Raw genomic sequence first — 26579 nt, 5'->3', positions numbered from 1 at the left:
TGGTATCCATATGCTATCCTCTATATGTGAAGCAGTGAAATAAAACTACACTCCTATTAAAGTGCAGCTGTGGAGAGACACCCCTTTCCCCAATACAATACAGTATCAAATATACTGCCTAACCTTTGCTAGGCTTGTCCTCCGTGGTATTGGCCAGTAATGGAGCGGTGAGAACATGCATGCAGTGTTTGTAGAAGAATCCCAAAAATTCTGTCTTCTCTGTTTTCTATGAAAATAAAATAATTTCATTGATGTTGGGTTGCAGGAGACAGCCTGGCAACAGCGACACTGATCTTGTCATCACTGCAAACATACAGTACGAAACGGGACTAAGTACAGTGTCTATGTAGATTGTTACAGAAGGAAGAAATACAGTGAGAACAGTTATAATGGATTGAGTCATGGCACAATCTAGATGTGTAAAACAGAGGAAACATTACAGAAAGCTATATTACAGTGTAAGAAACTAACTTTGCAGGTCAATACAAATGTATAGAAAGAGACAAACAGGAAGCAAAATAACATGCAGGAGGCTGGCGACATTCACTACAGAAACAAAGACAGGATAAAGTGGGACAACGCCATTGCAAAGTGATAGAGAAAGTTCAAGAGGTGGCAGAGAGAGAGAGAACAGAGGCAGAGACTACGAGAAGAGGCAAACTGTGACAAATAACCCAAGCAGAAGCGACAGAGGGCAAAAAGAGACCCCGATCAGTGGCGACAGAGATGGCAAGTAGCTGTTGGTTTTCTTTCTTACACTGGTTGTTGCCAGCATGTTCTCAGGATCGACTAAAGTGCGAAGAAGTCCTGTGAGCTGTACAGCACCTCCAAGCTCAGGATCGGCATCACAAATCATATGTTCTATGATGAGATTGATCAGCAAAATATCCTGTAAAAGATTTTGAAAATGTAAAAAAGTTAGCAAAATCTTGTGAGAGTCAAAAGTTAATATATACTTTACCTGAAACATAAAACTGTAAAAGAATATCACTATTTATAAAATATATCGACAGATCAACATCACAAGGTATCATGATTTTACTGTAAAACTTTAGTTACATGTCACGGATTAGACTTATTTACTTTAACATTTGGTATAGCAGGCTCTTGAAACGTGCCGTGAAAAACAGTAGCCTTGCCTAGTATGGAAGACATTATTGAAACAAACACTACAGATCATAGTAATGATAATGCTATGTAAATAGAGGTGCTACCTTCCCAACCTTCCCTCTCCCCCACACCACCCCCTTTTTTTTGTCAAACCTAGTTTATGAGCTGTTTTACACAAGACTTTCTCAACCATTCAAAGCCCAGCCTCCCTGCAGCTGCTCTGAAAAAAGTGGAAGTTTTACGTTTGGGATGGAACTCAAAAGACCAATGACGCCATAAACACTACCATTAGCTGTAGTAGTGTTCTTAAAGTGTCCCTTTAATATTATACTGAATAAAAGGATGTTTTGATGTGATGAGAGGAGCTACTTACATCGTCATTTTGCTGGGCTTCCTGCATAACAAACTCCCGGACCATGGATGGATTATATTCAACCAAGTAGGAGAAAATATCAGTGGCTGCACTTCGGACCTGTGCGTCATCCATTCCCTGAAACGAAGAAAAGTGCTGTAAAGCTTTAACTGCAGTGCTTTAAAAAAAGATCCGGCTTTTAAAGGACAACTGTTGCCTCAAAACCATGTTAAATAGATTTGTTTTTAAAAGTATATGTAAAAATAAATCCCAATTCCTACCTTTAGTTTATATTTAATCTCTGCTTCTGTGCAGGGAGTGAAGAAAGGAAGACCACAGAGACGTTCCACATGGTCTTATGTCATATACTAAAGGTAAGGATTTTTTTACCATTTGTTTTTCATTTACTTCATATATATATATATATATATATATATATATATATATATATATTCTCTCAAAACTTGATGAAAGATTAATATCATAAAAAAAAAAAAAGAAGATTTTGGATGACAGGTGTCATTTAAATACACTTTGGAGAAGGTTTACAACAAATGCTTATAAGCCAAGATCTGTAAGCGGCACTGTCACGCCGAACTTACCTTTCTTCTATCGTTTCCACTTCCTCTCTCAGAATCGGTTATTTTCTTTATTCCTGATCTAGTTTTCTTTAAAGTAGGGACTACTTTGTCTTATGTATATTTCCTATGCTTGACTTTCTTTGTCCAGAGGAGGAGCTTAAGTCAACTCCATTTTCTGTGTCAGAGAAGGTACTTATCCTTTTCCTTGACACAGGAAAAGGAGTTGACTTAAGCTCCTTCTTTGGTCAAATAAAGTCCCTACTTTGTCTTATGGTTTATATACTAGATTAGAAATAAAGAAAAGAAGAATCTATTTTCAGAGAAAAAGAGAAGAGGGAACAATAGGAGAAAGGCAAGTTTGGCATGACAGTGCCACTTTAACACAAAAGTGAGGTTCCTAATGCAAATTTATTTTTACCCATCTACTAGGCCCACAGCATAAATAGTGTGTGCAATAAACATAATAATCAGCAAGGGCTCCACTTTTAAACTGGTATTAAAAATATTAAATCTTAATATTAAACATGGCCTTAAGTAAACTAGTTCTAGGTCTTTGGAATAGATATTCTCAGTCTTGCACATTTAAATGTTTTTTCCCTGATCATTCAAACCCATGCTAAAACCAGTATTAAAAGGAATACTTTGAGACTGTGATAATTAATAAAAACACATACAGGACAGGCGAGAAAGGACAGGTGAGGAATAAAGAAGGAAAAGGAATGACGGAAGGAAAGGAATGAAAAAGAAAATTGAAGGACGAACAGGTAAATATAGTTCATTTTTGTGAACCACCTTCTCATGTGAGAACATAGCTTGAAAAGAGAAAAAGAAAGTAAAGAGGAAGGCAGGCTCCCTAGCTAGAGAGAAGCCGTCTCCTCGATACTGAGACCTCCTATGGATTATAAATCAATATAAAAAAACTTGCAGAAAAACGAACTTTATTAATCATCAAAACTAAAATCTAAACATAAATACATATTAAGTGAACCCACCCTATGTGGTGTTAATGTAGAACATAGATAAAAAACTTAAAATAAGGTAGAATAAACTACAGCAGGTCTAGATGCTTATAATCAAGGTAACAGCCCTGTCCCAGTATGGCAACAAAGTTGCAAATATGTAACTTTAAACATCAAACATCACTGTAACACAATAGTGACTCTTTGAGTTATAAAAAAAAAAAAACATTAATATAGACATGTCAGTAAGGCAGAATATATAAGCATCAACCTATTGTCGAATGGTCCGTTAAACCTATAAATAGACCGGTCTAGTATATGTCCATGAATAAGATCTCCCTAAATCTGATCCTCAAAAATATATACACAGAAGTCCGTAACTCATACGAACCAGATCCTCCATAAAGTAGTTATATGAGCAGACCCTTCTACAAAAGACAGAAAAGGGTCCGCACTCTAACAAGTAACTAATCGTGACTAAACACAAATCCTCTCAACCCTGAACAGGAGGAATATATGAAAATGTAACCATAAAAAGGCATATAAATCGAAATGATAGCGAGACAACAGTAGAGGGAAAAAAAAGGAGTATATACAAAGGGAGATCTGGATTATATTGTGACAACTCCAAAGGAGATCGCCTACGTCTATCTAGGATAAAGAAGTGTAGGAGGGATATAGCCGGCTCCCACATCCCCCATACTGATAACGGACCTAATAAATCATATGTTCTACAAATTTAAAACAAAAGGTGTGCAAATTAAGTGTGCATCGGAAGCCCGACGTGCGTTTCGGCGGTACACCCGCCTTTCTCAAGGGCAAAAAAAATCAGTCAAATAGGTATCCCCCCCCTTTTTTTCCGCCACTATTAAATAGGGTTAATAACCCTCCCTTCCATATGGATTGGTCAGCTCCAAATCCATAGGTCCAATCAGGTTTAGAGGGCGTCACTTACCCAAATTCTGTATGCGACATATGTCGGGCAATTTCGATCGCTCACGGCAGTTCAGGCTTTCAGTGCGCATGTCCTGAAACTATCGTAGAGCGTCCCTAGATACAGCCCGATCAAGTGCGCATGTCAGATTTCAATCGCTCACGGCTACAGCTATTAGAGAAAATAAATGTAATAAAGCTCCGGGGCCAGACGGTATCCACCCACGAGTACTTAAGGAGCTAAGTGGGGAAATAAGTGAACCTCTGTATTTCATTTTTCAAGATTCTTTTGTTTCAGGTATTGTACTGGAGGATTGGAGGAAGGCAGATGTTGTTCCTATATTTAAAAAGGGTTCAAAATCCTTGCCTGGAAATTATAGACCTGTGAGCTTAACTTCTGTGACTGGGAAATTATTTGAACGGCTATTAAGGGATAATATTCAGGAATTCATTGGGAAGAACTGTGTTATTAGCAATAATTAGCATGGTTTTATGAAACATAGGTCATGTCACTCTAACCTAATTGCATTCTACGAAGAAGTAAGTAGAAATATAGATCAGGGTGTTGCAGTGGATGTGATCTACTTGGATTTTGCCAAGGCATTTGATACGGTTCGTCTTCAAACTAAAAGAAATTGGTCTACATGAATATTCTTGTTCTTGGGTAGAACATTGGCTTAAGGATAGAGTACAACGAGTTGTCATAAATGGTAAATTTTCAAGTTGGACAAAAGTGGTAAGTGGTGTCCCTCAGGGTTCTGTTTTGGGACCGCTTCTATTTAACATATTTATAAATGATCTTGAAATGGGCATTGAAAGCCATGTATCAGTGTTTGCAGATGACACAAAACTTTGTAAAGTAATAAAATGTGAGCAGGGTATTGCCTTGCTGCAGATGGTTTTGGATAGATTGGGGGACTGGGCACTAAAATGGCAGATGAAATTTAACGTGGAAAAATGCAAAGTTATGCACTTTGGGGTTAAGAATGCACAAGCAATTTACACCCTAAATGGTAGTGAACTAGGGATAACCACACATGAGAAGGATTTGTGAATTGTTATAAACAACAAATTAGGTAGCAATATGCAATGTCAATCTGCCGTTGCTAAGGCCAGTAAGGTTTTGTCATGTATAAATAGGGGCATAAATTCAAGATGAAAATATAATTTTGACTCTTTATAAATCGCTGGTAAGACCACACCTTGAAAATGCTGTGCAATTTTGGGCACCTGTTCTAAAGAAAGATATCATGGCACTAGAAAAAGTACAGAGACGAGCTACAAAATTGATAAAAGGAATGGAGCATTTTAGTTATGAAGAAAAGTTAAAAAATGTAAATCTCTTCAGTTTGGAAAAACAGCGCCTGAGAGGGGATATGATAACATTATACAAATATATTTGGGGCCAGTACAAACCATTATCTGGAAATCTATTCATAAACAGGGCTATACATAGGACACGAGGTCACACATTTAGGCTTGAAGAAAGGAAATTTCATCTAAGGCAAAGAAAAGGTTTTTTTACAGTAAGAGCAATAAGGATATGGAATTCTTTGCCTGAAGAGGTGGTTTTGTCAGAGTCTATACAGATGTTTAAACTGCAATTGGATAAATACTTGCACAAACATAACATACAGGGATATAATTTCTAATTAGTGGGGTAATAGCTGCTTGATCCAAGGAGACATCTGACTGCTATTTTGGGGTCAAGAAGGAATTTTTTCCTAGTTTGTTGCAAAATTGGAAGCGCTTCAGACTGGGTTTTTTGCCTTCTTTTGGAATCCCTCTCTTGTTGGGTTGAACTGGGATAGATAGAATAACCCATCATCCTAAGTGGGGAAATTCAGGGGAGGGGGTTCCCTAGAAATATTATATGCAAAAATAAGAATAGTGATGAGAGTGAAAGCTAAAAGCAAGTATCACATATTGATAAATGAGTGAAAACCACAGTGTTGTTATCAGCATCAATGAATAGGGATTCCTACTGAATTCAGATCAGAAAAGAAAGCGTATAGTTGGTTATATAAGGATCTTAAATAGGCCTCTCAATCCTTATGTGTTCAGTTATAGAAAAAAGTAAGGGGAGAAAAAGCCTATCAATGTATAAACCGCATAAAGAAACTTCAGTTTCTATGTGGTTAGTCCCCTAGAGGACAAGAGGATTCTCATATGAATGGAGCAAAAGAGAACCCTTCATTAAGGCCCAAAGGTTGGAGTGTCTTAAGTTTATAGATCTATTTAGATTCATGTTGTCTAAGGATCCTATCATAGTTCCCACGTCTCACATCCCTTTTGACTACTTCCAAACCACAGAATCTCAAGGTATTTGCATCACCATGATGGTGTTCCTTGAGATGTCTGGAGATTGGCGTTTCCAGGCGATTTCTTGGGGACCTAACATGCTCCTTAATCCTCTCTTTAAACACCCGAAACGTCTTACCACGTATTGTTGCACAGGACAGGCGAGGAAGGACAGGCGAGAAAGGAAGGGTGGGTGAGGAAGAAAGAAGGAAAATGAATGACGGAAGGAAAGGAATGAAAAAGAAAATTTAAGGACGAACAGGTAAATATAGTTCCTTTTTGTGAACCACCTTCTCATGTGAGAACATAGCTTGAAAAGATACCAGAAGAACATTTCCCAGCAATTTGACACTGAGCATTTTCCATGCACTTGAATGGAAAAATGTCATGTAGGGATCATACTTACCAGAATTACTTCCAAGGCTGGCAAAATGCCCATGTTAGAAAGGGTCTTGAAGAATGTGTCTCTATTCTGAGGTTGCAATGTTTGAGAAAATGCACAAAACTCCTTCAGAAAATTTACCTGAAATGTAGAAAAAGCAGTTAAACCAAATAAAGTATTAAATGCATCACTTTAATAATTACAAACATGTAAGAAATGCACTGTAAGAACATAAGCAACATTAATGACACCCACTGAAATTAATTTGCACTGGACAAACCACTTTTAGAAGTGATTTGGGCTGTGAACGAAAAGCAGGGCACCTGTTTACAAGGCACTCGAACAAGTATGGCATAGGAACATTGGTGCCTGAACTTACTAACCCAGCTAGAAGTTCAGTATAAGACAATTTAGTTGGAATTTCTGCAAGAGAACCATCTCCGAGTCTGTCTGGATGTTAGGATGGTGCAATTTGTCAGAAAACTATGCCCTCTTCATCTCAATGGGGGTGGGTAAACATGGAGGAAAACTAAAAGTGACAACCTAGGAAACAGTCTGCCGCATTTTTGCAATTCCTCGCAGAGAAGGACTGGAGCATTGAATTAGACTTCATACATACCAACTCTTGTCTCTTCTCATCATCTGTGGCTTCATCAGTGAGGTGTGCAAATAACTCTGTCAGAAATTTCTCATCTTCCTAAAACAGGCAGATAGACAGGAGGTCATTTGACTTTGAAAAGCGTGTCAGTCTCAGATTTGATTAACTATGACACAGAACGTGTGTTCTTCAGAGGTTTCAGAGAGAGTCTCTCTTTCGGAGGACATGACACAAAATGTGTGCCCAGTAAGTCAATATAAAACATGTGTAGATGACAAGATGATGAGTAAATATAATTGAATTTCAACATTATGCTAGCAAAATTAACTGCAAACAGACACAATTATACACTTACCTAAATTTGTGTAGTAAAATATATGAACACCCATAGACAGTAAGCTCAGTCTAATTAAGTTATTGCATGAGCTATGTGCATAGCATTCTGGGATATATGATGCATTTCACACTGCCTGTCTATAGTTTTGGTGTTTAGGTTTGTGGCACAGGAATATAATATTACTTCTTGTGTACAGATTCTATATACTTTTTTTTTTTTTATCTACAATTTCATTACTTTTAAGTGTTTTGTATCACAAAGTGTCACTATATTTTTTTATGAATGAAAGGCAAATTATAATGCACCAATAATTGCACAATACCTCTATATCCCCTGTTTTAGAGTCTTTGAATGACATCCAGGAAGTGGCAAAGCACCAATCACAATGTTGCTTCAATTAACCAATTGTTTTGTTTTATATTTTCATGTTATCCACATCCATATAGTAAGATACCACTGGACATCAAAAGTTGATACATTAAGGAGTACAATAAAACACAATAAAAAGTACCATTGAATTATTTACATACATAACACATTAACTAAAAACTATAAAAAACAAACTTAAAAAAAATAAAACAGAACCCAGCATCATGGTATTAACAGTACAGAACTGTTGCAAAGCACTTTCCAAGCATGTTGATATTTATCAAACAGAAGATGTGTCATGAGAAATTATCTTTACATCATCTACTTTAAAACCTATATAGACTCACTATTACTACTGGCATGCTACAGTGGGCTTCAAACACTGGGTCGAAACTCAATCAACTAAATGTGCAAGCTGATATTTAAGAGAAATTGTGGGAGATTTATCTGTTCTAACAGGTGGTCTAAAAGGGACTCTCCAGTGCCAGGAAAACAATCCGTTTTCCTGTCACTGCAGGTCCCCTCTCCCTCCCACCTCCCATTCCCAGTTGCTGAAGGGGTGACTTACCAGAGGCACCGACATGTCCCACGTCGCTGCTTCTTCCTCCGCTCATGCTCCTCCCCTTCATCACGTCGGCCGGCGAGGGTGACTTCTCATGCCCGCCGGCGGGGGAGACCAAATGCGCATGCGCAGCAATGCCGCGCAAGCGCATTAGACCTCTCCATAGTTAAGCATTGAAAATGCTTTTCAATGCTTTCCTATGGGGATTTTAGCAACGCTAGAGGATTTCACACAGCGTGAGGAAGTCCAGCGACGCTATAGCACACAAAACCTGTGCTATAGACCAAGAAGTGCCCTCTAGTGGCTGACTAGTAGACAGCCACTAGAGGAGGAGTTAACCCTGCACGGTAATTATTGCAGCTTAGGAAAACTGCAATAATTACACTTGCAGGGTTAAGGGTAGTGGGAGTTGGCACCCAGACCACTCCAATGGGCAGAAGTGGTCTGGGTGCCTGGAGTGTCCCTTTAAGTACTAAAAATTAGGCAATCACCATGGAAATAATGGAACAAGCAGGCACATTGCATTGGCAAAAACAATATCTTTTACATTGTTTACACCACTTTTTAGAACAAAACACTTTGATAAATCCTCCTCAAATACAGATTCAACCCCCTCTTGCCCCCCCCCCCCAATATTGCCTGTTAGAAAAAAACAAAAAAACACTAGCATAAAGAAGGACTTGCTAAGATTTATTATCATGAATAAACAGCCTGCAATATTCCACCACATTTGTCAGATAAAATTAGAAAAAGAAAAAAAATATATATATATATAAAAAATAAAAATAAAGGGGGTGGGACAAAGCAAAGCAAAATACGAGCCAGGTAAGAGCTACTGTCTTAAAGGAACACTCCACACAAATAATGTACTTCCACTTGTTGAAATATTGTGTGACTGGAGTCTGTCACAGTTTATTAAGCAGCCACCCCCCGGAGTGCAGTAAATGAAGAAGGAATGTCACTTGCAAAATATTGATCAGTATGGTTTAGGTGGCTGTGTCAATATGAAGCGTTTGTATATTTGTTAACCTATACCATATGAAATGAGATGCTCTGAGAGTAGTAAATCTTAAGCATTTTACACTATACATGGCAATAGATGGGTGTAAACGCATACCAGGTTGCAAGTTTAAATTTAACAAATGTCACTTCTTGAGCTAATGTAATGAGCTGTGGTGGCACAAGTCCCATGATGTTCTCCAATCATCCCAAACAGCTATAGATTAACTGATTTTATTCTATAAAACTTGCAGACATACCCTGCAGTTAGCTGCGGTTGCCATATTTATAATACATTCCTAAAAAGAGGCAATTGCTGTAGAACAGTCTTAAAGAGTTTTATACAGCATGTCTGGCATGGGAAATGAGGTCATGGGTTCATTTAAAGGAACAATATAGTGTCACAAAAACAAGCTGTATTTCTAACACCATAGTGCCCCTCTGACCCAATCCCAGCAACAAAAGGGTAAAACCCCTGTAAAACAGTTCCCCGATTCTAGATCCTTCTTTTCCGTGACATCACGAGGGGGAAATTAATGCGCATAAGGCTTTTCCCTTGGGAAAGTAGTGAACCAGTGCTTTCCTATGAAATTTTGCAAGATGATGGACGTCCTCATGCAAAGCGTGATGACGTCCTGCGTGGTTCTGAAACAGCAGTAAGTGCCTCTAGTGGAAGCCTTAACCCCGTAATGCAAACAATGCAATTTCTCTCGAACTGCAATGTTTTCACATGCAGGGTTAAGGGGACAGGGACACCGCACCCAGATCACTTCAACAACATGAAGTGGTCTAGGCACCCATAGTGTCCCTTTAAATAGTAAACCACTATGAAAATGTTATTACATTGTTAAGAGGACATAAAATTTTAAGTTAAACTTTTAAATAGGCAGTGGGGTTGAGAAGACATTGCAACCCTTTTGTAACCATGGAGTCAAGTGAATATAATTAACAGGTAATTGGAGAACACTGTGGAAATTGAACTGCAAATACGCAAACCAGTAGGATTACATACACAGTAGCCAGCAGGAGCAAGCAAATGGAATTTGGTTTCTTCTAAAGCTCAGAGGAAAACCACCATTTGAAAGGATTACATAATTGACCACATACCTGTAACATGCCAACTATCTCCACTTTGTTAAAAAATATGAAGGAGTGAAGTGTTGATAACATGTTTTCTTCAAAGACAGAGGGGGTGGGCAAGACAACGTCTTGTATATATTGAACTCTGTAGGTCTGATGGATTTTCTGCTTAAGTTCCGGGTCCGATATGGGAATCACCTCTTTAAACTTTGCGGTTTTTGTTAGAAATTCCCTGTGTTTTCTCTGCATGGGCAAAGATGGGTCATATTCTAGGCATCCAATGATGTCCATTATGCAGTCTTCAGAAAACATGACCTCAAACAGTGCAGTTCGGTTTAAGAGGAAGATACCCTTTATAATTTCGTACAAGTGGTGCAATCCTTCAGTGTTCTCCAAGTCTTCACAAACATGGAAGAGTTCCAGGAGCTTTTTGATGTAGCCCTCATTTTCTAGGGCTAGTGCAAGCTTCTCGCGGCGCATTGGAGAAGGTAATGAAGAAGCCACAACCTCGGCTATCTCTTCGAGGCGACTCAGCTCAGAGGGTGGTAACTCCAAGCCAGGTGAGGACATGTCATCAAATCGTTCCTCTTCAGACTCATCTACCAAGTCCTGAGTAATGTCCACAGAGGGGTCCTTCCCTTGAACCTTAACAATAGAAAATCATTAAGTAGACTTTAACCATCTCCTAAAATCACCACTGCACAACAGTTATACAAACTTGGCTTCCAGTTAGACATTCTAATCTAGAAAGATGTATCTCATCATTGCTTTATCATAACTTTATAACAAAAAAGTTTTACTTTTGTTGTAAATAGCTTACATAAAAATGATTGAAGTGTTTTTTTTTTTTATAGTAAAAAAATATTTTCCTTTAGTAAAGTACCTGGCATATTTTCTCCCAAATCTCATCACAGCCAGCCTTTTCTTGAAAACTAAGTGCCAGGTCATAGTTTTCTGCCTCCGACCACACGATCAAAGTGTCCTTCAATGAAAGATATTGTTTAATTCCAGCTAAAAATTTAGACAGAGAGTATTAACCAGCACAGCAGAATCGACAAACATTGCATCTACCACTAAATAGCGGGCATTGCTAAATGTTTTCTCTTGGGAAATGCTTTGTTTGTACAGATTGTCCTCTTTTTTTTCCCATTTTACAAACAGTGCAAACTTCAAAAGAAATTGGCACTTGTATAAATTAACCTTGTTACACCCCGTAGCTGTCAAACAGACAACTGGTTGTGCTACTGACTGGTTGTTTAACTCCGTAGAGATAAATCCAAGAGCACCTGACCTGCATTGGGAAGTCTGTGATTGCACAACCACAGAAAGTCATTTCCACTTAGGGGTATGCATATTTTTGTTGCCAATGGTTTAGACTTTAGTGGCTGTGTTGAGTTATTTTGAGGGGACAGCAAATGTAAACTGTTACACAGATACTGTATATGTGTTTGTGTGTGTATATATATATATATATATATACACAAACACACACGCACACACACAAAATGAAAACATTTATAATTAAATGCACGTTTGTTTTCATTGGGGTATATATCTATTAAATTGTGAAAAAATACAAAGATTTTCCCCCTTTAGAGTGAAAGGGGTAAAGGATTTCACAAGCCGTACAGGCTCTTAGTGGTTGTGAACAATACTGCCTCTCTATCCCGCCTATATTGCACATAAGCACCAGAAACACATTTGATGGAATGGAGACATCTTTTCTGATATAAGCTATGGGAAAAATCCCTCTCAAGTTGAGCTACTCAAACCCAGAGGTGAAAGGGCTCTGGCACATGTGAGTTTTCTCCCAGACACAGCCCTGTGTCTCTATTTTGGTGTTACCAGATAGTCTGCACTATTATTATTTATTCCAGATTGTATACTTGGAAATACTGTACTTTTTGCAGTTGATAGCACGCTCTGTTTTTGGCATTATAAAACTTCAACTCAACTTTGTCATGTGATGGGGATGATTCTTATTGCATGAGGAAGCATTATGACCATACCTCAGCCAAAAAGAGAGGTGAGCTCACTTTTTGCAAAGTCCCCTAATAAGAACACCTGGAGATGCTATGTATTTCCTATTTAAAACCACTTGAAGTCTATCTGAAACCGCACTGAAAATAAGTAAGAGGTAAGACTCTGTAAAACATTTCAAAATTACCCAGAAAGGCATTAAGCCTTCAGCAGATAGTTAAAACCTGGTATAGGTTGGTCTGATAAAATAGAAGTTCATACATCTATGAATTTTCAGATCAACTTACATTAGAAGGAACATGGGCACCAACACAGCATGGTAAGTTTCAAATGGTTGATCAATGGCTTGACAAATCACTGGTGGACAGTGCCTGTGACTACAGTGCAATGCAATGGATATCGAACCTAGAATATCCCTTTAATAAATAAGTTAATCATAATGAAGCTATGGTGCAAGGAAGTGCAGGGCACCGGCTTACTTAGGGAGGTTAAACCATGAACAGTTTAACCCCAAAGTCTTCAAGTCAGCTCCCAAAAACTCTGTGCCTGAACTTATGCTAAATGTCCAAGGCACCGGTCTCCAGTGAGAGTGGCTTCCAACTGAGAAAAGAGTGTAAAAAGGTACATAGCACCACACCTCGCCCGAGGCTTCCAGACTGAATCCTTATACATTGAGCAGAAGTTCTAGGGCAGAGAGATTGGGCTTGACAACTTTAGCGTTAAATTGTTCATTCATTAATGATTTAACACCTTCAGGTAAGCCAGTGCCCGGGACCACATCGCACCTAAACTTTGTTCCAGTGGTCCTTTAATATATTTCTTAAGACCAGTGTTTACCATAAACTGAAATATATGTTATAGATTTACTTTACATTTTAGGTAGTCTTAAAATATTACCATTTTATAAAGAGTGATATTCTCGCTAAAGAGACCTATTCCTTTCATATTTGATCCAATGTTCTAAAATATAATTATACACATGAAAGATTTACCTGCTGCTTCTGATAAGCTGTGTTGGGGTTAATTTTGGACTCCAGTAAGAGAGAGCCTAGAAAGAAATAAAATACAAAAAATATAATCATATAAAAGGAAAGTGTAGCAGTTTTATGACCATAACAGGACTTAATGACTGGAGATAATACTCATTCACTTTCATGCACACACAGAGGCTTTTTCGGATTAACTAGAATTCCTACTCAGGTCAAAGTGCACACACAGACGAGAGATGTGTCACCATTACATAACATGAAAGATCATGTCATTAACATGAGTACTAACTGACTGCACAGTTTCTCAAAGATATTAGATGTTACATAATTTATGAACAGTTTAACACTGAATGAGGGTCCTTAGCCACCAACAGCCTGGTCCCTACTCGAGGTATGGATAAGGCAGGGATTACTCTCTGCCTTAGCCATACCAATACAAAAAAAAGCAATGGGCAGCTATGATATGCTCAGAGTGGTCAGCTGACATTCTGAGCCAATCATCACATCCCACTGCAGCTCAACAATTTAACAATGAATGGAAGGACAGCACCAGAGAACGCCAGGTAATATAACCACTTCAATGAGGAGAATTTTAAAGCAACACTAAATAAGTTTTAAAGAAGGATACTGCAGAACTAGAAAATGTGTAGAGGTGAACTACACAATTAATATGTAAAATGGAAAACAGTTATAAAAAATGGCTAGAAAAAAAATGTTTTCCTGTTATGTGCTAACCTGTTTATTAGCAGGAATATACAACAGACAAGAGGTCACCCATTGAGGCTTATAGTAGAGGAAAGGGTCCTTTATAGTAATAACAATGAAGATGTGGAATTTTCTGCTTAAAGAGGTTGTCTTTATCAGATTCAATAGTTTTATTTTTTGCAAAAACAGAATATTCAAGGATTGGTTGATATAATTTTTCCAGAGCCAATGCAGATTATCTGCTTTTAGACCAATTGCCAATAACTGGTGCCAATATTCGGTACATTTAAAGTTTCAAAAAGTAAGAATTTCTACATGTATCTGGCATTAACTTAACAAGCGGACAGCATTAGGAAGAGGCAGCCAAGCACATGCTGGGTTTAGGGAGATCCCAACATAAACAGTGCTGTTGCTGTTACTTGTATCACTCTGCTAGTCAGCCCAGTACATTACACCATCTCTCCCTGCCTTCAGATGAGCTCTGCACACAGGGACTCAAAAAAAGGGGAGACGTGAGGTCACAACGTGGCGCTTTCTTGGCTGGTGGCTAGAGTTTAGAGATGCAGAAGGCCATTACCAATTATTGGTAAAATTAAGTTGTGTGTAACTTTTGCTACAGTATCTTTTTGCTTTGTAGCATAAAAACAGACCTGCAACATTATTTCCATTTCAGTTATTTTCAGATTGGGTGCAGTCACAGATGGATGATCAGGTGGCTGCATTAAGCAAGTCTTGAAGATGGAAAAAAAAAAAAATAGTCCGGTAAAGAGAACACGATTGCAGGGCTCAACAAATTCCATTTTGATTTGTCAGCTCATTCCCTTCGAGGGGGGTGGCGGGTGAATGAAGGCGGGTGGCTGCGGAAGAGTGGGGGCGTGTGAACGGAAGGTTGGAAGTAATGGAGCCAGGTAGTGAGGCAGCTGTAGTGTCCTTGCTCTGCTTCTCATGCACCCTGCTGTGAGGCTGGGATCCAAAATATGGCTCCACTATTCAATAAACAGCATGCGAGGGAGCACAACAAGACTAGATTGAAGCTGACCGGAGACACAACTAGAGTCCAGGTGTGTCCAGTGTTGTGTGTCTTTCAATATGTGTTTATCTGTCAATGTATTTGTTACACGCTGTATTTGTCAGCGTGTGTTTGGGTCTGTCAGTGAGCGTGTAAGTTTATGTGACCTGCCCCCCTATGATCACATGGGAATGGTGTTTTTACTCATGCTGTGCAGATCTTGTCACTGCTTGCCCCCGTCTCCACGGCTGAGATACAACTCAGCTAATCCAATGCTTTCCCATAGGCAAACTGCTCTGTCAGTCAGCATCGAATCAATGCATCTCTTAGGTGAATGCAAAGCGTGGAGACGTTGAATGTAGGTGTTGCACACTGTGCAGCAATGACCCAGGAAGCCCCCGTGATTGACTGCCACTCTGAAAATGCCTGCAGAGACAGGCTATATAGACCATAACCACTACATTAAGCTGACTATAGTGTCCCTTTAAGAATTGTATTTTTGTTGTTGGGGAAAAAATAAAGCTTTGTTAAAAAAAAAAACCTGTCTCCCAACATTTTTAGCTGGCTCCTAGAGTCAAAGCAAATTTGTCAAGCCCTGCGCTATAGTGTTAGGAATACATTTGCTCGCTCATTTAGATATACAATAGGTTTATAATCACAAAGCACATTTGCATTTGAAAAGGCTATGCTTTTATTTCTGAGTGCAGCAATAGTAAAATACTGATATGGCTAAAAAGGTTGCAAATCATACATGCTTGCAACACACCTCAAAACTGCATGGAAATGTACAGAGCAAAGTTCACACTACTCTAGCAGAAAATAAAAGATTACAAATCTAAAACTTGTTATGTGAAGTATATTTATGATTGACTGACAGAAAGGCAATCTCAATTATAGGATTTACAAGTGAATGAGAGAAATAATTCCTATTTGACACAATACATTTCTGCCAAAACAATTTGAGATTATGGGCACATCTCAAAGTCGTAACAAATAAATGTAGCCAAAGTGGTTATTGGGCTTCAAGAGCCCTTTTAAAGGTTGCCTTGCCAAACATGACAATTGAAATTTGCACTTTTTTTAAATCTAAATAGACAGCCAGGTAGGTGTTTTTACCACCATTAAGACAGCCAGGGAGGTTTTCTTCTGCTTTCATGAACCCCAAAGAGCTAAACGAAGCGAAGGCACACTATTAGCGCACGCCTGTCTCCCCCTCTCCTCAATAAACTGTTTAAAGCTCATTGAGAAGCATAGGATTTATTAGATTCCATTTATTATATCTCATAAGACTGAGGAGAGACTTTGTTTTGTGGACAAGACAAGTTTTGGCAAAAAGTAGCAATGAGCACATTTTTCACTGCCACTTCTTGCCATTTCCTATCAGCAGTCGGTTAATGAGAAAATACATTTTCTCAAGCAATGAGCATGAGATGCATACGGCATCACATTGTGTACATGTAAGAACATATACAGAATATACTGCTGGTTTACTAGGCATGTGCAAGAATGCAATAGTGACATGCTTCCCGCCAGCTTCATTAGTCAGGAGCTAGAAGTCCAGGACTAAAAAGATAAAGTCAAAGACACAGACATTTGTGTAAAATAGATCTACATTTACCCTCCAAACTATGAGCAATTGCAACAAAGCAAGTTTGACATACAAGAACAAGAGGTATTTACAGACCTTTCTACAGATGAGATCTATAGCTCCCTGCAGGCAATCTAATGTAAACACTGTATTTTCAGAGAAAATACAGTGTTTACATTGATTGATAGGAATACCTCCAGTGGCCGTCACTCAGACGGCCACCAGAGGGACTTCCTATCATGTAGGGTCCTAAAAAGGCCCTGTACACGTCAGACGTATTAAAATACGTCTGACGTGTGCAGGAGAGAGAAGGCACTGTGTGCGCGCGCCTTCTCTCTCCAGCCTGTCGGAGAGGGGGCGGGCAAAGACCTCGAGCTGAGCTCTGAAGTATGTGCGCATAAGCCGCGCATGTGCACAAGGGAGCAATGACGCTTCCAAATGGAAGCGTCTGATTGCTCCCTGCTCGCGCCAGCCTATTTCGTCATTTTGAAATAGGGGGCGCGGCTTCACGAGGCTCCCGGCGCTGGAACCAGGTGAGTAAAAGACTGTGCCTGGAGAGTACCTTTAACTTTTGCTAAATTTTTTCTTACTGATTTTACAGTAAAGAATATACAACATTTCTCTCTGCATCCAATATACTTTGTATCTACAAAAATACATTTTGATATAAAGGCATCCTACACTAGTTCATGCCTTGCCTTGATACTGAAATTTTGCAGGTTTGATTGAGATTTTGGCATGTGTATTTTTATCTGGTAGGCACATGCTTCAGTGAACTTGGAATTACTTCAATTTAGAATAACAAAGATAAGAGATGCTTGTTTACAAACAATGTGAATATAACGGTTACAATTTTAATTTTATGAATGGGAATCGACTAATTGGCTAAGAGCATCAGCTGGCCGCACTAGCCAATCAGCAGCACCCCACCCCGCTTCCTGAAAGTCAATTTCAGAATCTGGATGCCGCATTGGGAACTGGAGACAAACTTAACGGTTAAACTGCTCATGAATGGTTTAAATTATTCAGGTAAAAAAAAAAAGCACCTGGCGACCATGTGGCGAAGCAAAAAATCTACACACAAGGATCGACTGATATCATTTTTGCAGAGCTGATGCTAATACAGATTATTGATGGCCTTTTTGGCCGATAACCGGTGACAGTACATTTAAAGTTTTAAAAAAGCAACACAATTTCTACACAGCTGCCATTAAATGAACATGCAACAATTATTCACCTACCACTCTCGGGCAGCCAGTACATGCTGTGATCACAGAGATCTCAGCAAGTACAGTGTTTTTTCTGATAGAAGTGTGATCGATGTCAGTAATCCCAGACGACATGCACATGCACAGTGCTGTTACTAATGGGAGTATTATTGCTGTCAGCAAATCACTCTCAGTCAACCAGCCTTGTACATTACAGTAATTTATTCAATGTATTACATGTGGGGACTCACTGGGATGAGTACACGAGGTAGCCATGTGGTGCCCCTTAGTAGATTGTGGCCGGAGTTTACGGAGGCGTGCTGTGACTGGGAGATGTGAGTACGTTATCAGTATTCTCGGTAATTTACAAGGCAGATACGGATCAGAAATATGACAAATAGCTCTAATAATTGGCAGAACCGAAAATTTATATGTAAACAAGGTACTGCTTAGACTTATGGGGCTTTAAACATTCAATTATAGCTTGATTTATTCCCCCTATTATACTAGTAACCCCTACATTCTACATTCGAACTTAACTCTAGTATTTATATCATATTCTCCTTAGCCACTGCAAACAAACAGTCCTCTAGTAAGTTAGGCAATCAAGAGTTACTTTGCCTCACAATGTTGCCAGCTGGTATTAGCTAGAAGTGAAAATACTCTTCAAAAATAAGGTATAGATAAGAAATACACTGATGTAATGCATACCATGTGTAGTAACATGAGCAAGGAATTTAAAACATGGCCCATACAAGTTAATTTTTAAATGCAAATTGAACTTATTGCACATTAGGTCAAAAGAGAATGTGTGCGGATATAGCTTCTGAAAAACTTAATTATACAGCAATAAAGTCTCAGTTAAAGGACCACTATAGCTCAATGAAGTGGTCTGGGTGCAAAGGCCCTCTAGTGTTAACCCTGCAGCTGTAAACATAGCAGTTTCAGATAAACTTCTATGTCTCACTGACAGCTGCTAGAGGCGCTTCCGCGATTCTCACTGTGAAAAATCACGGTGAGAAGACACTGGACGTCCATAGGAAAGCATTGACAGAGCTGATGTCGGCAGAAGGAGGAGAGTTCCTCAGCGCCGAAGGAGCCCGGCGCTGGAGAAAGGTAAGTGTTTTAACCCCTTCAGCCCAGCAGGAGTGGGGGACCTAAAGACCCTAACATGTTTTCCTGGCACTATAGAGGTCCTTTAAATAAGAGCTAGGTTGAAGATGTTTATTTTAAAAAAGTTCCTTTGGACAGAACCCTCCATTCCTCTGGTTTACATTATATAGTTACATAGGCTGAAAAAGAGACTTGCATCATCAGCCTCACATGTTTTTGCTGTTGATCCAAAAGAAGAAAATAAAAATAAAAATGTATTTGACAATTTTTGCAACAAACCTCACATGATACAAATTATATAGCGTAATATTATGTGTTTGCAAGTAGAAATATATGCAGACTAAATCACCGCTTCAGGCATAAAATTCCCCATCCTTATTGGTCTTACTGTGCATTTTTTGCTAAATGTTTTGCTACAAACAGAGCCATCAATACAGTGATAAAGTCCTGGAGGCATACATTTTTTTAAAGGGACACTATAGTCACCTGAACAACTTTAGCTTAATGAAGCAGTTTTGGTGTATAGAACATGCCCCTGCAGCCTCACTGCTCAATCCTCTGCCATTTAGGAGTTAAATCCCTTTGTTTATGAACCCTAGTCACACCTCCCTGCATGTGACTTGCACAGCCTTCCATAAACACTTCCTGTAAAGAGAGCCCTATTTAGGCTCTTTATTGCAAGTTCTGTTTAATTAAGATTTTCTTATCCCCTGCTATGTTAATAGCTTGCTAGACCCTGCAAGAGCCTCCTGTATGTGATTAAAGTTCAAATTACATCTGTTTGAAAGTGAAACCAGTTTTTTTTTTTCATGCAGGCTCTGTCAATCATAGCCAGGGGAGGTGGGGCTACGGCTACATAAACAGAAACAAAGTGATTTAACTCCTAAATGACAGTGAATTGAGCAGTGAAATTGCAGGGGAATGATCTATACACTAAAACTGCTTTATTTAGCTTAAGTAATTTAGGTGACTATAGTGTTCCTTTAAGGCAACACTACATTGTTAGGAATACAAAACTGTACTCAAAACACAAAAGTGTTCCTCTGCCCCCTACGCCTTCCCCATAGGATGAGGTTTTGCAAGACGCTGGACGTACACAAACAAAGGAGCTAAACAGCAGGAAGCACCTCTAGTTGCTGTCTGGTAATCAATCTTGATGATCTCAGCCAATCCGGTGCTTTCTCATAGGAAGGAATTGGGAGGCTATTGCACATGCTTAGTAAAACACTGTGCTGCACCAATTAGCATCTCCTCACCTACATGTATTGAATCTATGGAGAACATTCAGCACCTCCATGCAGAGCATGAAGACACTGAGCCCAGATGCTGTACACTGTGGAAGGAAGCACCTCTACTGGCCATCTGAGTAATTTTCAATAGGTGTTACTAGGCAGCAATGTAAGCACTGCCTTTCTCTAAAAAGGCATTGTTTACATTGAAAACTCCAGGGACAGGTAATAGATACCAGAACCAATACATTAAGCTGTAGTGGTTCTGGACTGGTAACTATAGTGTACCTTTAAGAATTATATTTTTGTCATTGAAAATAAAGCTTTGTTAGTTTATTTTGTTTTGGCTCCAACTTTTTTAGCTGGCTGCTAGATTACAAGAATATTTGGCAAGCCCTGATTAAACGTAACGGTTTAAAGGAACAACCCAAGTACTATAACCACTACAGCACTGTAAGAAGTAAAACCAGTTTAGAACGGTTTGGCTTCTTACCTATGGTACACGGAGCTGTTATCCCTACCTCTTCTACTTTTAATGGAGTGCTACAAAGACATAAGCAGGAGCTTCTATTAGCTCTCCAGAGCTAAGCCTTGCATTTCAGGGCTAGCTCATTGGCTGAGAGGCAGCAAGTCACTCTCAGACAATAAGCTAAGCACTGCACCACCAGGCGTAGCTCATATAAAACATTCCAGCTCTCCATAGGAAGTAATGGAGGTAGGGAACGGAGCCCAGCAAACCCCAGGTACGAACTCGAACCATTCTAAAAAACAATTTAACTTCTTACAATGCAAGGACAAACTGTGCTGAGGGAGTTATGGTTTGACTTCTTCTACAACAGCCTGTAATGATCAAGGTGATTGTAGAGTTACTTTTTAAGAAATGATGCACTCCTGTCATGAAAATACTTTTATGTATAACAGCTATTTAAAACATTGTCTTATGGCTGGCAAAGCATCTTGTTAGCTGTAAGTTTACAAAGATTCACCTTTTGGTCACATGGTCCTAGAACAGGGGTAGGCAACCTACGGCACTAGTGCCATGCACGGCACTCGAGGTGTCTTTGCACGGCACTCAAGGCTGCTAGAGCCAAACAGGCTCTGTCCTATCAGGAGTCCCAGTAAAACTTCAGATATCTGCTAATACGAAGAGGTGGTGAAGGACAATCCTCAATTTATGCATTGCAGCACATAAGTCACAGTAAGTGATCTCAGATCACTTCATCCCAGGACTTGTGAATGGGAATCCACACTGTATTAGAGCAGCTCGCAATTGTTGTTGCAGCTCCTGTCCTTAACTTGTACCTGGCTGGCCTGGTCCCCACTGGAACCCAGGGCAGCCACCCACACTGCTAGATATACACAGAAATGCAGAATAACTGCCCCCTCATACAAATAATACGAACAGCCCACAAACAAACATACACACAATCCGCACAAACGCAACACCACTAACAATCCACATACATGCACACAACCCCACATGCAGCCTCTCCCATGCAATACCCCAAACAGCCCCACACACTACCAAACACGCAATGTGACATATCCATCCACACAAACAATTCCACAAGCAGCTCCTATACACAGCCCACATTCATATGTATCATACTTGATACCACAAACTACCCCTGAACATATACAATATAATGACTCATATACGCACAAATACAACAATACAAAGCAATTACAGTATAAATAACACAAGCAGAATACGGCTGCATACACACCTCAATTTAAAAAATATAGGACCGGCACGCTAAGGGACATCACAATCCTATATCGGCACAGTTCTGCTACAAGGTTGCCTACCCCTGTCCTAGAATATCTTACAGTAGTTCATAAGGATTTTAAATATGTTAAATTATTACCCAATTACAATCGGGGATTAAAATTATTACTGTTGAACGAACCTCACCTTTACATCTATTCATCCATTTCAAAATTAACTAAGCACCACAATCGCTACAGCTTATTATACATGCTATTGTGCAAGGAGTTTTGGAGTGAGGGTCCTGAGTGTTTAGTGTTTTGTTTTTAAATCAAAATTTTTAAGAAGCTTAACAAAAAAACAGGAGTCACGCGCACCACAAACACGGCTTTATAATCTATAATTTCTGGGGGCTTTTGAGTAGAATTTTCATATTTTGATGAACAAAGTAAATATTTATTATCATTATAATTATATAAGTTTGTCTAGTGCCTTTCATCAACAAAACCTACAATTTGGGGAGACACACAAAAAAAGTCAAACTGATTTGGTATATTTGCTGCTGAAACATAAGAAAGAGTGAGACAATTGCATTTTGGCAATATATCTTTAAAAGGGTTGTCAGTCACTTAAGTTTGTTTGCTTTTTGTGTGTGATTTTCTCTTCTTTTCGTGATATCATACAGAGAAGAACTTTCTCACCAAAACGTATTACTGCTACCTTTTAGTTTTTTTATATAGATTCAATTGCTTAAAGGGACTCTATAGGCATCAAAACAACTTTAGCTCTATTAAAGGAGTTTGAAATTCCATCTATACATTATGTTAGCTATTTTAATAGCAAAAGTATAGATTTGGAGAAAAATGTATTCAAGTATTTCTCCAATCTGACTGAAGTCTTCGGCATACAGTGAATGCCTAGTAATTCAGAGTTAGGGGGAGCAGAAAAGATCACTGCTCTCCACTCAAAAGAACCACAACACATGTAACTCTCTAGCCAGGGGAGAGTATGGGGAGGGATTGAACATAAGTTCCCTTTTTACAGGAAGTGTTTAGAAAAGTTGTGTAAGTCACATGCAGAGAGGTGAGACTAGATCTGCATGAACAAAGTGATTTAACTCCTAAATAGCAGAAAATTGAATAGTGAGATTGCAGGGACATGATCTATACACCAAAACTGCTTCATTAAACTAAAGTTGTTTTGGAGCCTATAGTGTCCCTTTAAAATTAGGCTATAACGCACATCTGTAATAAATATAAAATGAAAAAGTCGTACGGCAAAACATTCCACATCAACAGTTATCTTCTGTTAGGAATGAGCAATGAAGAAGCATGGCTGAAATATGTTGTATAAAAAAAATTTGCTTTTTTTTCATGCAAACTGTACACATTTCTTATATAAAGGATGTAACATTGCATAGAATAAGGACCATGACTGTATACTGTAAGATTTCCACCACTAAGGAATTATATTGCATTATTGTGTGCTTTGCACTCACTGTATGTAGAAAACGTATAGCATTCAATCAATGAAATGAGAGTATAACATGGTGACCCCTGTGCTCAGTGCATGGAGTATGTGTTTAGCATGGTATTCCTTTCACTTACTGCCTGTAATGATGAGGGTACACCTTATCACTCAGTACAAGCATTGAGCGTGTAGCATGGAGTCTCCTCCACTCAGTGCATGGGTAGTGTGGGTATAGCATGGCGTTCCTGTAACTCAGGGCATGCAAGAGTAAATAAGGCCTTAAAATGTATAGTCCTTTGCTACTATTGAGGCCCTAAAAGTTAGTAACCACTGCAAGTCATAGTATACCTTCTAAGGGTGGATTTCTACCCACCAGGGCTAAAGTTTCATTAACCAATTTGTAGCGACAAATTTAGAACTCTGCAGTAAAGCATGGTATACACTTAATGAATGTGATGAGAGCACAATCCTCCACTCTGTTCATGCTGTGGGGATATAGCATGATACTACTTCCACTCAGTGCATGGAGCAGAAGATAGCATTATGTACATGTGTATGTAAGGAGGCATGGTGTTCCATTCACTTAGTGAAAGTAGTGATGGTATAGCATTGCACCCCTTCCCCTCAGTCCATGGAGTGAGAGTACAGCACGGTGTCCCTCCCTCTCACTCCATGAAGTGAGAGTACAGCACGTTGTCCCTTCCACTCAGTCCATGGAGTGAGAGTACAGCACGTTGTCCCTTCCACTCAGTCCATGGAGTGAGAGTACAGCACGTTGTCCCTTCCACTCAGTCCATGGAGTGAGAGTACAGCACGGTGTCCCTTCCACTCAGTCCATGGAGTGAGAGTACAGCACGGTGTCCCTTCCACTCAGTCCATGGAGTGAGAGTACAGCACGGTGTCCCTTCCACTCAGTCCATGGAGTGAGAGTACAGCACGGTGTCCCTTCCACTCAGTCCATGGAGTGAGAGTACAGCACGGTGTCCCTTCCACTCAGTCCATGGAGTGAGAGTACAGCACGGTGTCCCTTCCACTCAGTCCATGGAGTGAGAGTACAGCACGGTGTCCCTTCCACTCAGTCCATGGAGTGAGAGTACAGCACGGTGTCCCTTCCACTCAGTCCATGGAGTGAGAGTACAGCACGGTGTCCCTTCCACTCAGTCCATGGAGTGAGAGTACAGCACGGTGTCCCTTCCACTCAGTCCATGGAGTGAGAGTACAGCACGGTGTCCCTTCCACTCAGTCCATGGAGTGAGAGTACAGCACGGTGTCCCTTCCACTCAGTCCATGGAGTGAGAGTACAGCACGGTGTCCCTTCCACTCAGTCCATGGAGTGAGAGTACAGCACGGTGTCCCTTCCACTCAGTCTATGGAGTGAGAGTACAGCACGGTGTCCCTTCCACTCAGTCCATGGAGTGAGAGTACAGCACGGTGTCCCTTCCACTCAGTCCATGGAGTGAGAGTACAGCACGGTGTCCCTTCCACTCAGTCCATGGAGTGAGAGTACAGCATGGTGTCCCTTCCACTCAGTCCATGGAGTGAGAGTACAGCATGGTGTCCCTTCCACTCAGTCCATGGAGTGAGAGTACAGCATGGTGTCCCTTCCACTCAGTCCATGGAGTGAGAGTACAGCATGGTGTCCCTTCCACTCAGTCCATGGAGTGAGAGTACAGCATGGTGTCCCTTCCACTCAGTCCATGGAGTGAGAGTACAGCATGGTGTCCCTTCCACTCAGTCCATGGAGTGAGAGTACAGCATGGTGTCCCTTCCACTCAGTCCATGGAGTGAGAGTACAGCATGGTGTCCCTTCCACTCAGTCCATGGAGTGAGAGTACAGCATGGTGTCCCTTCCACTCAGTCCATGGAGTGAGAGTACAGCATGGTGTCCCTTCCACTCAGTCCATGGAGTGAGAGTACAGCATGGTGTCCCTTCCACTCAGTCCATGGAGTGAGAGTACAGCATGGTGTCCCTTCCACTCAGTCCATGGAGTGAGAGTACAGCATGGTGTCCCTTCCACTCAGTCCATGGAGTGAGAGTACAGCATGGTGTCCCTTCCACTCAGTCCATGGAGTGAGAGTATGGCCCTCTATAGTGATGAGTCTAAGTGTGAGCTCAGAGTGCAGTGAGTGCCCACTTACCGTCACTCTCCGCCCTGACTAGCAGGGACATGCCCTTCAGCCTCTCCACATAGCCGGAGGACACATGGCCGGTTCCTCGATCATCCCACTGCCGATCCTCGTTCAGGGTGTAAACCTTGACCCTCCGCCGGGTGTCGGTCATGGTGCCCGATCCGCGGCCTCTCCCGCCCCCCACACAGCTCCCAGCTGGCCCGGAGCCTGCCCTGCCCCCCGCACTGCCCCCCGCACCCCGCTTACCGGCCCGCGCTCCCCGGCCTGCCCGCCCCCTCACAGGCCCCAAGCCCCGGCCTTTCCTCACTCCCCTGGTCCGGCGTGCAGGCCCCGAGCCCCGGTCTCTCCTAAGGCCTGTGCCCCGGCACGGCGGGCCCGGAGCGCGCTTCTTTCTGAGCCCCGAGCGCCTGCGTTTCCCGACACCCGATACCAGGCCAGCGGGCCCCAGCTTCCGACCGCCCCGCACCCCGCTACCCCACCGCGACGGCCCGGGTCCCCGGTGCTTCCCGACACCCGAAACTCGGTCACCAGGCCGCGATCCCCTGCCTTTCCTGACCCCCGTAGCTGCTCTGTCAGTCCGCGTTGCCGGTTGAAGCGCGGCCCAGGATCCCCGGACTGCTCCCAGTGCCGGCCCCGGGGGGCCCCTCACGGCTCCTGGCGGGAAGGTGAGAGGAGGAGGAGGCCGGGCCTGAGCTGAGTGATCCCGGCCGCCGCTCTCCGCTGAGTCCCGGTGTCTCCGCCCTCTGTTCCCGGGTCTGGCCCTGTGTGTCAGTCACAGCACCGCGGCCGCCATGTTTTCCCTCTTCCTCCTCCCTCCTCGCAGCTCACCCCCCCCTCACCGCTCACCGGGCTGGGGCCACTGTCACAGCACCCACACTGCGATTATT

General features: G+C 40.9%; 1 protein-coding gene across 1 annotated transcript in view; it reads right to left on the bottom strand.

The window, feature by feature from the left end:
- The window catches only part of PPP4R3A (protein phosphatase 4 regulatory subunit 3A), a 46169-nt gene extending 20272 nt beyond the window's left edge, over positions 1-25897 (bottom strand). The window contains exons 1-9 of the mRNA XM_063439502.1: positions 25702-25897; positions 13536-13591; positions 11447-11545; positions 10591-11208; positions 7238-7315; positions 6643-6759; positions 1484-1600; positions 758-889; positions 124-226 (exon numbers count right to left, since the gene is read on the bottom strand). Of these exons, the coding sequence (XP_063295572.1) occupies positions 124-226; positions 758-889; positions 1484-1600; positions 6643-6759; positions 7238-7315; positions 10591-11208; positions 11447-11545; positions 13536-13591; positions 25702-25843 (1462 nt within the window). The 5' untranslated portion in view covers positions 25844-25897. The remainder of the gene's footprint in view (positions 1-123; positions 227-757; positions 890-1483; positions 1601-6642; positions 6760-7237; positions 7316-10590; positions 11209-11446; positions 11546-13535; positions 13592-25701) is intronic.
- Between the last annotated feature and the right edge of the window lie 682 nt (positions 25898-26579).

The sequence above is a fragment of the Pelobates fuscus genome, chromosome 13 (genome assembly GCF_036172605.1).
Source record: "Pelobates fuscus isolate aPelFus1 chromosome 13, aPelFus1.pri, whole genome shotgun sequence".
NCBI lineage: Eukaryota > Metazoa > Chordata > Amphibia > Anura > Pelobatidae > Pelobates > Pelobates fuscus.
This window is presented reverse-complemented; position numbering and strand designations above follow the sequence as displayed.